General features: G+C 50.5%; 2 protein-coding genes across 2 annotated transcripts; one reads left to right on the top strand and one right to left on the bottom strand.

The window, feature by feature from the left end:
- Nucleotides 1–1,614: 1,614 nt before the first annotated feature.
- On the bottom strand, nt 1,615–4,043 carry LTR84_002453 (uncharacterized protein; the record flags this gene model as incomplete). Its single annotated transcript, XM_064846063.1, has 2 exons — nt 1,615–3,888; nt 4,002–4,043. The coding sequence occupies 2 exons, from the start codon at nt 4,041–4,043 to the stop codon at nt 1,615–1,617; spliced, it is 2,316 nt and encodes a 771-aa protein (XP_064706288.1).
- A 5,587-nt stretch (nt 4,044–9,630) lies between these two features.
- LTR84_002452 (uncharacterized protein) lies at nt 9,631–11,781 on the top strand (the record flags this gene model as incomplete). Its single annotated transcript, XM_064846062.1, has 1 exon — nt 9,631–11,781. One exon carries the CDS (start codon nt 9,631–9,633, stop codon nt 11,779–11,781), a length of 2,151 nt encoding a protein of 716 aa, XP_064706287.1.
- Nucleotides 11,782–12,755: the final 974 nt, after the last annotated feature.

Genomic DNA, 12,755 nt, shown 5'->3' with positions numbered 1-12,755 from the left:
GTTGCAGAGGGAGGAATCTCGCGGCGCGAGCGGCAATCGGCGAGGGCAGGAACGATGGGAGGGATCGAGTAGTTGGCAAGAAGGATGAGTTGAGACGAGTCTTTGACAGGAGCGTACTTGGAAAGATGGTAGAATCAACCAGACGGGTGGTTATTGATCGCAGCAGATGGCCTACAGGTGCGGGATGAGTGAGGGTGGTGGTGGATTTGCTATTTTCAATCCGAGCAGGCGGTGTTGGGCTTGGCGGGTTCGAGGTGAGGAACAAAGAGCCTGAGGGAGGAACAGGAACACTGAAAGTCTCAAGTCCAAGCGGCGAGGGGATCAAAAGTGAGACGCCCTCCAAGAAACCGGAAGGTGGGAGCTGACTGCTCACCATGAATGGTCAAAGCCACCACTGCTAGCAACGGACTAAGACTCGACTAACCCGCTAGACGCGTGGATGTGCATCAGAGAGGAGAGGCTCCTCGCTCTCCTCCTTTTCGCAAACACGTCTTTTTTTCGCTCTGGTCGCACCTGACTAATCTTGATATCATCTTTGTCGTTGCTATTAGTATTTCTATGAATGTGAGCTCTCAATGCTCATATTATCAGTCAGCCTCTGCCCTCCAGGGCTCACGCTCACGCTCACGTGAGATCCGTTCTGGGATTGTTATGGGAACCAGTCCCGATAGGCGTCTAACATTTGGGGGAGTTGCCCGTGTTCTCCCCTAACAGCCGCAGGAATGCGGGCTAACAGAAGCCTAATTTCTAGCCGGTTGGCGGTAGTCTCAAGTCCGGATGTGCATTAAATCATTACAGCCTTAACCGGACTGTCTTCTCCAGGTACCCGGGGGGGTTTGGTCAGAAGTCAGAGCCTTCTCTGTGGCTCTCAATCCCTATTGATCGATCGTGGTGACTCTTGACTTGTAGACAGATCACCATGCACGCTGTGCTTCGTGCTTCGTGCATCCCACCAACCCAAATACCGCTTTCTATCTGTTTCCAACAATGACATTCGACATCAACCCCTTAATCCTGGCTCTTCGGTGCATTCCGATCTGTAGCCTAGGGTGGGGGAGCCTGGGCACTGAGGGTCACCACATGTCCACCAGAACTTTCTTCATATGCCGCGCCCAGACGGTCCAGGGCAGCTATCAGCACCCTGGCAGTGTCATCAACAGCAGAAGGAATTTCGGTGCACCGATCAAAAACCATATATCATTCATAGAAAGGAGTATCTTCCACCCATGCCGTCAACTCATGCTTCATGCCTCGTACCACGTCGATTAAGACAAATGTATCAAATCCCAGCCCAATAATAAAGCACCGTCGCTATGCTCAAATCAACACAACAGCCCACAGCTCAAGGGCTGCAATCGCTGTGCAACCCAACCCGACACGACCCACAACTCAACCACCACATATCTTCCTTTGTTTCGTCAGCGCTGTCCCGTGTGGTCCTTCTGTAATCAAAGCGAATGGGTATATGAATGCAACCATGCCAAAAAAGATTCAGACAACCATGATCCCAGGATTGGAACAAAGCCCAACCCGTCTAATGAAATACAACCTTGTTCTCAAGAGCATCTCCCCATCAGAAGCAAGAAATTTCATTTCCCCCGCCGCCGCCGCAATTCATCCTAGAGTGCGTCCGCCGCTGACAATCACCTGATGGCCAGGACGGTGTAAAGAATTATGGTCGAGACTTTGGCCTCGACTCACTTCAACTGTGTGGCTGCTATGCCAATTCTGATCTCCGAGAGCACTCAACCAGTTGCTCCCAAACTCCTGTCGAAGAGCCTCAATTTTGGCTCGATAATCATCCTCTTGATTAAGGTGCTCGCTGGAACGATGTACCAGCGTCTGCACTGACGACTCGTCTGTGTCGGGTTCCGCCGTGTCTGTCAAAGTAGATGCCGGCTCGCTGTGTGTTCGACTCATTATGACCCTAGAACGTTCTGTCCTTGCAGGGTCTGCTATTATTGTTGCAGCAAGATCCTCACTGGAGACTCTGCTGGCACCCTCGTCCTTGGCCAGGTCGACAATGCGTCGTCGAGGTGCCTTTTTCCGGCGAGCAGAATTCATCGCAACTTCACCCGGCACACTCGACACCGGATTTGAGGGCTCACTTTGTTGAACAATCACGGGGAGCTCTGCGATGCGGATCGACGGTTGAGCGAGTTGACGCTCAACTTCAGGTACCCGGTCCACCAGCTGTTTCCGTTCTGAGTAGCCCGGCCCTGACTCATCAATGACGATGTCCTCCACATAACCTGGAGTCTTTCGGAATAAATTGAACGTGGTGATTCGATAATCCGAGGATGTTTTGGTGAACGGATTCCGCTTGACCCAGATTCGCTTCAAATTGGGAATGCCAGTGAGACGCGCCATCTCCATCGAGTCCGAGATCTGGTTGTCCTGTACATTGAGCTGCTCAAGAGACAACAATCTTTCCACTCCGGCAAGGGATCTGAGTCGATTACCTTTCAGGTTGATGGTCAGTACAGCAGGTAGCGGTGACTTTGAAAGGGATTGTAGAGATCCAATCATGCAGTTCGATAAATCCAATGATCCGAGTCTTGTGAGTGATGCGAGACCATCCGGAATCTCAGTGAAGAGATTGGAAGAAAGATTCAGAGATCGAAGAGTACTTGCTACAGGAGCCAAACTTTTGGCCGATATCGACGTCAAGGAATTATCGGCAAGCGATAGGTACTTCAGCCTTTGCCACTTGGAAGTGGGAAGAATGTTCATACTCAGGAGGTTCGATGCACTCTCACTACGATGCGGTTGGATCGAATAGTCACTCGAATTCGAGCTACCGGAACCTGACCTCTTGGCCTTGGACGAGTATGTGCGTATATGCCTGTATGAACTGCTTGGCCGCGAAGGACTGGGCCTCTTTGGTGACACACTTCCTGAGAGTGGTTTTTCTCTCGAAACAGCATCCAGCGAATCTTCGGGATCAATACTTCCCATAGCAGGAGATCCTGGATCAGAATGTGACTGTGCGTATTCGGTATAGGGAGTTGATGGGACTGTCCACGAAGAGGTCGGCGTTGGGGAACCACGCCCGCCTTTCGTCGAACGTCTCCGTCGTTTCTCAGCATCATCCAACACAATGTGGGTGAGCAGCTCGGCCGGATCGTCCAGATTTGCCCGCTTGACGGTCAACAACGTCAGTTGTTCAGCAAGACGGTCCCACCCGAAGAATTGACGGAAGTCAAGGTCTACAATGTCAAGTTGCTGGAGATTCTTGAAAGCAAACAAGGGCACAGCGGTGTCGAAGGGGAACTCCTCATAGTTCTTGATCAGGCGCGCTCGGTGGTCCGTTGTGAGGCGGAGGGATGGGAGCTTGGTAAAGGCAGAGTACAAGTAGGTCAAATCAGCCTGTTCAACTGCTTTGGCTTTCTCGGTCTTTGATGTAGAACCGCCCAACCCAATGGTAGACCAAAATGTGCTCATTCCAGACATGACGCTTCGCATGCTGGAGACGGAATGGACCGAATCCCGGTCACTGCGTCCCTTGGCTGGCTTGTGCGATTGCAGAAACGAGACGTAATTCGACGAAGAATCATTGTGGATATTTTCAAGCCGAACATTCATAGACCCCACGGCAATGTCAATTTCTTCCATACGGGAGAGGAGGAAGAAAAGGTGATGGGGTGTCAAGGTGAGGAGGGCCGCTTTCGTAGCATGTGATCGGAAATTGAGGCCTGTGAAGGAGAAAGCGGCAGCCAACGCGCTGGCAGCATTATTGGATCCTGTCGAGGTGCCCGTGGTAGTGCCCGAGGTGCCTTTGGAGGCACTGGACAAGGGAGAATTCAAGGAACTCTGCCGTCGGTGGACTGATAACTGGAGGCTGTTTGCGAGAGCCTTCTCGTGTTGGCGAATGAACTGCGCCAATGACTGTTCGGGTGAAAAGAATGGTCAGTCCAAGCTCTTATCAAACGAACAGCGCCCGTGCCCGTGCACTTTCTGTTGTGGCGGGGTTGTCCACGTTTGACTGCAACTGCACTTACACGAATGAAGTGATGGCCATCCTCCGTTTGCAGGCGTTCCATCGCCTGCCCTTACGAACTCGGTGGTTCGAAAATAGCTACCCTGTGCCGGACGCGAGAGTCGTGGTGTTTAGGGAAAGAGAATGTTGAGGATCAAGTATCGGGACCCAGAAACTATGTGCAGGTTAGGGATTGCAGATTCCGAAGGGCCTGAAGGGAACAGAACGCACCAAAACCGTTGAGGTATATCATGGTGGCATCTGGAAATATGTCACCCATACAAGAATTAGGCCAACGTAACCAGGCTGAAAAGCGAGATAGTGTTGTTCTGGGAGGTGTTGTTGCTTGCGTTAATCCGCCGGTGAGACAAAGGTCCACACTGGAGATTAGGGAAAACGCTGTGATATTGCAGAAGACTGCAAGGTGTATCAAAGGCTGTTGTGTAAGCAAAAAGACTGCGTGACCAAAAGCGAATAGGCGAAGGTCAGCTGCAAAAGTAAGCCCAAGGGTATATGTTGGAGGGATGCTTGCAGCGATGAGGGTGTGTATAGAAAATAGTATGATGGTGAAAGAACAACAAGTTCAATGGCGACGAAGGAAAAGGAGGGGCGGAGCGTTGATTGTTAGTACTCGTAGTAGTGGGAGCATGAGTGAACTTCGCAGCGGCACTGGCAGCGAGGGCAGCGAGCGGCGCTTGAGTTTAGGCGGTTTATTTCGTTCTTAGCGGGATGCCAGTGGAGCGTGCAGAGTTTGTTATCAGCGCGAGATTGGCATGGGATGGGGTCTTGACTTCTTGACACTCCAACTGCAGTGGGTGGGCGTGGGAAAGTGGGTGCAGGGTTGGAGCTTGGAGGGGCCAAGGTCGTGCTAGAGACGCAAGCGTGGGCAGCAGTTCTACTTAAAGAGCCTTACCTGGGACACCAACATCTGATGATAACTGGAAGGGCTCTGGCCAGGGTAAGGCCTGTTTGCATGCCTTGCTCACTATGCCCGACTCATCCGTATATCTTCAGTCTGAATGATCGAACAATGTCTGCACCAGCTTGATGGCTAGACACGCATTACATTATTTCCAACAACAATACCCAAGTAGTTTGTATTACGAGGACAGTGGACGACGTCGAGGTGCCAAGTAGCTCCCCAATCCAGGGGAGATCTTCTAGCCAGAGGGTCCTTGTTAGCATCAAACACAGCTGGCTGGTTGTGAAGATCATCTCACCACCAGCCAGTCGTTTGCGAAAGGACTTCAGCTTCCTGTCCACTCCCCACCATTTCACAGCAAGGAGTTCTTTTCCAGCGGACATCAAGTAATCCCAAAGCCTGGTGCCTCGCCTTCGCCGAGTCATCGACCACCTCTTCATGCGATGTGGTGATCACGTTGATGCGCCTCCAGACTGCTGAAGAGCTGGAAATAGCATATATACCACCATCATTGGCTAACGGATTAAGACAATTGAAACCACTTCCAGCGTATCCGTAGTTGTGCCAATCCATCCACACCCTTTTCATGGCCACTGCACACCATCTGAATGCCCACATTACGCGTTTACGATCTTCGTAAAGCAATGGTCACGGTGTTTGCCTTTTTGGACAGTATCCGTATTCATGGCTGATGTCGCCAGCCGAGCGATTGCAGACCACGGGACGGGCACGACGGGCTCGGCCCTCTTTCGAGTCTCGACCATGAGAGTCAATCAGTTGTTGCTTCTCCAACTTGAAGTTGAATCTGCTGATGCCTACTCCCAATTGTCTGATCCTCAGGCTGACCCCTCTGCCCCTCGTGCCCCTCTATCAAGCGGCCCAGTATAAATAGTTTCATCACCAGTGCATTGAGAGGATGGACTGGGTGGTGACTTGTTCGCTATCAAGGCCAAAACTTTGACTTGATCCCCAGAGACGTTAGCCTCCAAGACTTCTGCAACTAGGAGTGCGCAAGTTTCCCTGCATGCCCAAGGCTTGTGCCCAATGGGCGTGGTCGGTGCTCCTCTGTGGTCATCTCGCATGCAGCAACTCGAACTTCGATGCGCCTCACTGACCAACGTACCCCCACCAAAACTCTGACTACGGGCCTCAAATCGGTCATGGAACAGCCTGATTAGGCTCGAGGCTTTTGATACTATTCATTCCCGAGTTGGAGGATATTGGTGGCCACTCAGTCCAACGACGCCAATGAAATACTAAGGTTCCATCGATTGGCATCGTTTGACTCGCAATATGGCTCCATGGCTTCTTCGTTTGCCAGATGTCCGTGATCCGTATGTTGACCGACCCCAGACCTATCACTGTCAAGATCCAAAGAATGACAGGTCAAACGCCCGGTTGCATGATAGGCGACGCATATCAATGTGATTTTCGTGTCCGTGCCCCAATCATCAATGGCTGGGCTTTTGACCGCTCTTCTGAATATCCTCGTGAGAACTGGGGAGAGACACAGTTGAAACACAAGTTGCCACCGTCGCGAAGGCAAGGAGATGTGCGTTGTGTCACATCTTCTGGCTAATGGCAGAGAATCTACAAGCATAGAGGATCTCACCGTCTCGGATGCGAACGTGGTTGCTTGGAACCAGAATCATCTGCCAGTGGTTTCTACCACAGGGAAGATGCACGCTGACGCCGTTCCAAGCGCACCCCATTGGTGTCATTGGTCCTTTGGCCACTGGCCTCGAAAAAAATTAGTGAGCCAGGTCACCTGCAAGTGCCAGTGGTTCGAGTTCGGCGCCAGGCGGCCCTCATGACCGACTGTAAGTCGGACGCTAACCACACTCCACAGGAGACCATTTCTCATTCTCTTCCTCGCTCGAACAATGTGACGATGTGGACGTGCGATCGTAGATAGCTGTGTCACCATGACGAGTGTGATACAGATATTTTTTTTTTCTCAGGCCCACGTAGGCCTTACTTGCTAGTTGACCAGGCTGGTGCTTTTTGCCTTACCGAGATATCCACCCAGCCTGAGGCGTCCTTGGAAATACTTCTATTCCGATGGAATCACAGCTCACTCCATTCCCGTGACCATCATGGGAGATAGATATCGATCAACCTGTTTCACGAACTGAGAGACAGTAATGGATCAGTCATACCCGTGCAAGCTCGGATTACCGGAATAAGACCAGGCTCCGTGCTCGTAGATATCATTTTTCGGCTTCTAACTAGTGATGAGGCTACTGTGTGCTATCTTCTTTTTTGCGCCGGAGATGCACCCAAAACAGAGAGAATGTAGTATCAAGCAACCTGCATGGGCTTCCCCACGCCACATCGGAATGGAACAACGATGATGAGCTGCAGCATGTCTGTATCACCTTTTGCTAGCTTCATTGCAGAAGACGTACGTATCTGCTTATTGGTGTCAATCGACCCTCAAACGAACGAGATTTGACATGAACCGAGACCTTCTGAGAAATTGCGGGCCGCCAGCGCGCAAGTGAGGCGGCGTCCAAGGAAAATCATCAGGATGTTGTTTTTTCACGGCTCAGTGGTCAGTGGTCAGTGGTCACTAACGAGGTATTTCGTGCGGAAAAGTGGTGCGCCGATCGAGGCCACTGCACTGGCACTCTGGCGTGGAACCAAGCTAATCAAGTGCTTGCCTTAGCTTCGCTGAAGACATTGCACTGCACTTTATGCATTGAGGATTTTATCTTGAGTGATTTGGAGCGAGGAGCCAATCGCACCAGGACTCATGTGCAGAGAAACTTCTTAAGCAGAATGTTGCACATGTTATTGAAAAATTCTTTTTTGAATCATGATAATCATGGCGACCACATACCTACCTAGAAGGGTAAGTACCACTCTTCAGCTGTCATGTGCAAAAGTAGCTGGAGAGTATTGTGGGTTCGATCCGTTGGAAACACAGATATTGGAATCCATGTGGAGTTTTCACTTCGGTATTCTACATTTCGTTCAAAGTGTTCTACCGGAAGGCATGCACGCCAGGGTCTCCAAAGACTTCTAGGACGTGTTGCGATATCGTTCATGATATTGAACCGAGCGGAGCATCATGTTGTCCGTCGCCGGTTCAAACACAAAGAGGGTTTCAGGCCTATGCCGGCAGTGAAGAGAATCCAGATGCATCCAATCTCAAGCCGCTCGAGCTCGCTAAAGATTTTGGAAGATGCTGCCGTATCTCGATAGAGTGGACTCCATTCGTGTTCTTCGTACGGAAGACCTCGTACTTTGCTCGAGGTCACACAATCCGCCGACATGGCGCCAGCAGCAGCCTTTAGACTCCAATAGGCATCAAGTCGAGCTAACCCCCACAGGATTTGACGAGACCACTTGCACAGTAGGGGCTGGGTAGTTCCAGAGAATAATGGATTGCGAATCTTCAGGCTAAGATTTATCACGAGAGCCATGGCCCATCACAGACCATCTCTCAAGGATTGATCTGGGGAAGGTGGCCGGGATGACCCGTGGTTGTCTGCCCTCTCTTACCAGTAATGAGCGCGGTGATGGATGGTGATCGGCGGATCTTGATACATACTGACCATGCGTTGACACATTTCTTGAGTCGTGCCAGTGCATTTTGATATTTCTTCTGTCATCATACATTAGTGGAAACTTGGGCGAGGTTTGGAGAACGAAGCCAGAAGCCGCTATCCTGCGTGTCCCCCACTACATGCTAACTAGGATTTTACAAGGATTTCAACATTAATCGATGGAGGGGCAGAAGTGACGTGTGCCAAAATTTGGAGGGGTAGTCATCTACCTACTCGTCGGTAGTCAAGTGTGGAGGAAGAGCCTGAGTCTCACGAGCGGTCGTGCTAGGGGTAAGGGTTGAGAGTCATAAGCGCCAGTGTCCTCGTTTGAAACCCTATCCCTACTACTTCTCAGGGAGGAAGCATGACTTCTGGGATGTTTTTGTCGGGCGGAGACCTCCAACGCGCCCCGGGAGAACGTCTCGGGCTCATCATTCCCATCCATGATGGGTACCAAAGGGATCTCGTTTCGAGTACTTGGATATTCTGCCACCAACGACCGTTTGTGGTGCCACGGTGACGACAGAGTCCAAAGTCAGCAGCCTCTCCCCATAAAGAGCCCGACAATTTCTTGAATACTAGCACATATGCAGCCTCACGTATGTTTTCTATAGACACAACTCAAATCTACGCTTGAGCTGTGCTGAGCACACAGAGTAAGATAGTCCTATCAAAGAATATGGTTCACATGTGTATGTGACAGATTGCGTTGATATCTTTACAGTACTCAACTTGCCACCTCAGCAATTGATGTCTACCCGATTTGTTCTTGTAAATATCTGGTCTTACTCAATCCGTCTATTCTGTAGACCACATCGTAGATGAACACCTCAGATGGTGAATGAGATCTGGGGATTCTCGTTCTCGTGTGGCTTGTCCTTTGCATCCACACGTGGGTAGCTGGCTGCCAAGGCTCCAAGGAGGGTCCCGAGGTCCGTGTGGTGATCCCCAACAACCAACAAACTTGGAGGCGTCCTCAGGCCTGAGTTCTTAGCAAAGCCGCCAAAGCTATCCGTAAGCCTATGACATCAAATCTCATGACCCTGTGTGATAAATGCATCTCGACTTGACCATACGTTCTGCCTGATTTGTACTACTTGAGCTCGGGAATCACGCTCTAACAAAGGCCTCAACAACAAAGAGCTTGCTCATTGCAACATGCCAGTGCACGTATTATAATGTCCACAGAAGAGGGAAAGAACGGGACCTCTGCTGTGGACAGCAAGCCCCCTTATGATCTCCGATCATTGCTTGATGGCGAAACCAATTTCATCAGCCAGGATGACATTGATAGTTTCGCCAAAGCACTGGCCGCTCCAACCACAGAACCAGTCACCGCTTTGAATGATTGGGGTCCTGTCCACCAAAAGGTCAAACGTAGTCGGCCTCGACGGAAAGCACCCCGAAGATCGAAAGATGAAACAAGGGAAGGGTTTGTCTACAATATTCTCTATTACCCTCTCTTGTTCCTTGTTTGCGGTTGGATCGTATTTCTCTTCATCATCTACAACCTGACTCGCTTTTACATCTATGCGTATGAGCACATCTTCACCTGGAGAGGCCGACGAGAGAACCTTCGGAGGCTGCTGCAAAAGGCAGACACATACGAAGGATGGAAAGACGTAGCTCAAAAACTGGACGATTATCTGGGAAATGATGACTGGAAAAGGTCAGATCCTTACTCCTACTACAATCACCAGACCGTCAAGCGGGTCACTGCGCAACTCGCTGAACAGCAACGGAAGACCGAATTGGAAGGAACGAGCGGTCGAGATGGGACAGGTGGTCTCAGTGCCATTGAAGAACTCAAATCGCTACTCGAAAGCTGCATGAAGAACAATTTTGTGGGCATTGAAAATCCTCGTCTCTACAGTGAGACCTATATTGGAACCAAGGAATTGATTCAGACTTTTGTCGACCAGGTGGAGAAAAGCCTGCGAACTGTTCTGGATTCGGACCAAATTACCAACAAGGACAAAGCCACATTCTTCCGACATCTTGAACTCAATTATGGGCGGACGGCTCTTTGTCTCTCGGGAGGTGCCACCTTTGCGTACTATCATTTCGGAGTCATCAAAGCCCTTCTTGATGCAGGCGAACTGCCCGAGATTATCACTGGAACTTCGGGCGGTGCTCTCGTCGCTGCCCTCGTTGCCACTCGAACCGACGAAGAATTGAAAGAATTGCTTGTGCCAGCGCTGGCACATCGCATCCGCGCGTGTCGAGAAGGCTTCGGTACATGGGGACCTCGCTGGTGGAAGACAGGGGCTCGTTTCGACTCCCTTGACTGGGCCTTGCAATGCAGTTGGTTCTGCCGCGGTTCACTTACATTCCGTGAAGCGTACGAGAGGACAGGCCGCATTTTGAATGTTACCTGCGTCCCATCGGATCCACATTCCCCAACAATACTCAACAACCATATCACAAGCCCTGATTGCGTGATCTGGTCTGCTGTCCTGGCATCTGCTGCCGTCCCAGGCATCCTCAATCCGATTGTGTTGATGCGAAAAACAAAAGACGGAAATCTGATCCCGTACTCATTTGGGAACAAGTGGAAAGATGGTAGTCTGCGCACCGATATTCCGCTGAAAGCCCTGAACATCCATTTCAATGTCAATTTCTCAATCGTTTCCCAGGTCAATCCCCATATCAACGTCTTTTTCTTCTCGCCGCGAGGATCTCCTGGTAGGCCAGTGATTCATCGGAAAGGCAGAGGCTGGCGGGGAGGGTTCTTGGGCTCGACAATTGAGACATCAGTGAAACTTGACTTGCAGAAATACCTAAAAATCCTCAGACATCTCGAATTACTGCCTCGGGTTATGGGCCAGGACTGGAGTGAGATCTGGCTACAAAGGTTTTCGGGAACGGTGACAATCTGGCCCAAGACTATCCTGAGCGACTTTTGGAATATTCTGAGTGATCCTAGCCCACAAAGACTGGACCGAATGCTGAAAGTTGGCGAGCGCAGCTGTTGGCCCAAGATTCGATTTATTTCTAATCGTATGAAAGTGGAACGTGTCATCCTCGAAGGCTTGAGGAGGGCTGGTCCGGTCGAAGAAGGATATCGTGACCCCAACCCGGCTCTCGAACAGCAATCACAAGAAGCATCACTTCGAGCTAGGAGAAGAGCGAATGATAGCGTCTCATCGACAGAAGACGCAAATGATCACATCATTGCACCGTCTCCTCGCCGACCCAGTACTATATTGGAAGAGCTAAGTCGACAAGCGTCTGTTCTCTGGAGTGATGATGGAGTGACAGAAGGTGAGGAAGACCTGTTGAGCTCTACAGATGATGAAGTGGTGAAGAACATGGATGAGGTTGAGTAAAGGTGGTGGTAACTGTATCATTATCCCTAGTGGCCTCCGCACGGTATCATTCCCATGACGATACATTGTTAATCCGAGGTCGAATCATACATGTACTTTTCACTAGGTAACTATCTCTTCGTAGCAGAGTGAGGTTGTATCATCAGGTGTATTTGTTGCTTCCATCACGTGACTCACAAAAGTACCTCTGAGAACGGTGGCATGTGGATGCACCGACAGTAAGGTTCTAACGAGCCTCAACCGAGATCTAACGTCGATCGCTGTGCATATCCCGTACTCCATCTTGGAAATGTCTACAATTCTTCCAAACCCCAACACTGAAGGCTGAGAGGGTTTTGAACATCCAGAAGACCAGGCTCTAGGTCGCATGGGTTCCGGGTATCATTACCACCTAAATATTGCCTCATATTCTATGACCAGTGTGGTTGTTTCGATATATTGATAATTGATGCTTTTGAATTGCTCATTGCGAGGTGCATCGTCTGCCTGAAACCACGTTCTGTGATTGGGACGAGTTGGAGATTTAGTGGGGAGGGCTGGTCTTGGCATTATGCCTGCGCCTGCGCTAGCAAAAGACGTTCCAATTTCCTAAACACGCATTCCCCCCAAACTCCTGGGTCCTAGCTGATGCACCATTGTTATCAATCCATCATCATTGGGATTGTCAAATTCTCTCTAATTGTAATATACTCCCTATCGTACCCCAGGCTGCCACTCGCAACCCTTCTAGGATTCGGTTGACACCGTATGCTCAAGCTCCTCGTAGCACTTTCTCGACCCTGAGCTACCCTGACGCGCCGCATGCCACCATTGAAAGGCTCCATCACTCCGTCACCATCAATCTTGAGCCGATAACCCGACGCCATACATTCATCACTCCATTGACCTGAAATCACATCCACAATGCGCTCGAGGTGATCGGTCATTGCGTTGCCATCATTCAGCATCTCGAGACGGACTTTCGCCCACTAGTC

Source organism: Exophiala bonariae (genome assembly GCF_035927105.1).
Source record: "Exophiala bonariae strain CCFEE 5792 chromosome Unknown scaffold_13, whole genome shotgun sequence".
Lineage (NCBI taxonomy): Eukaryota > Fungi > Ascomycota > Eurotiomycetes > Chaetothyriales > Herpotrichiellaceae > Exophiala > Exophiala bonariae.
This window is presented reverse-complemented; position numbering and strand designations above follow the sequence as displayed.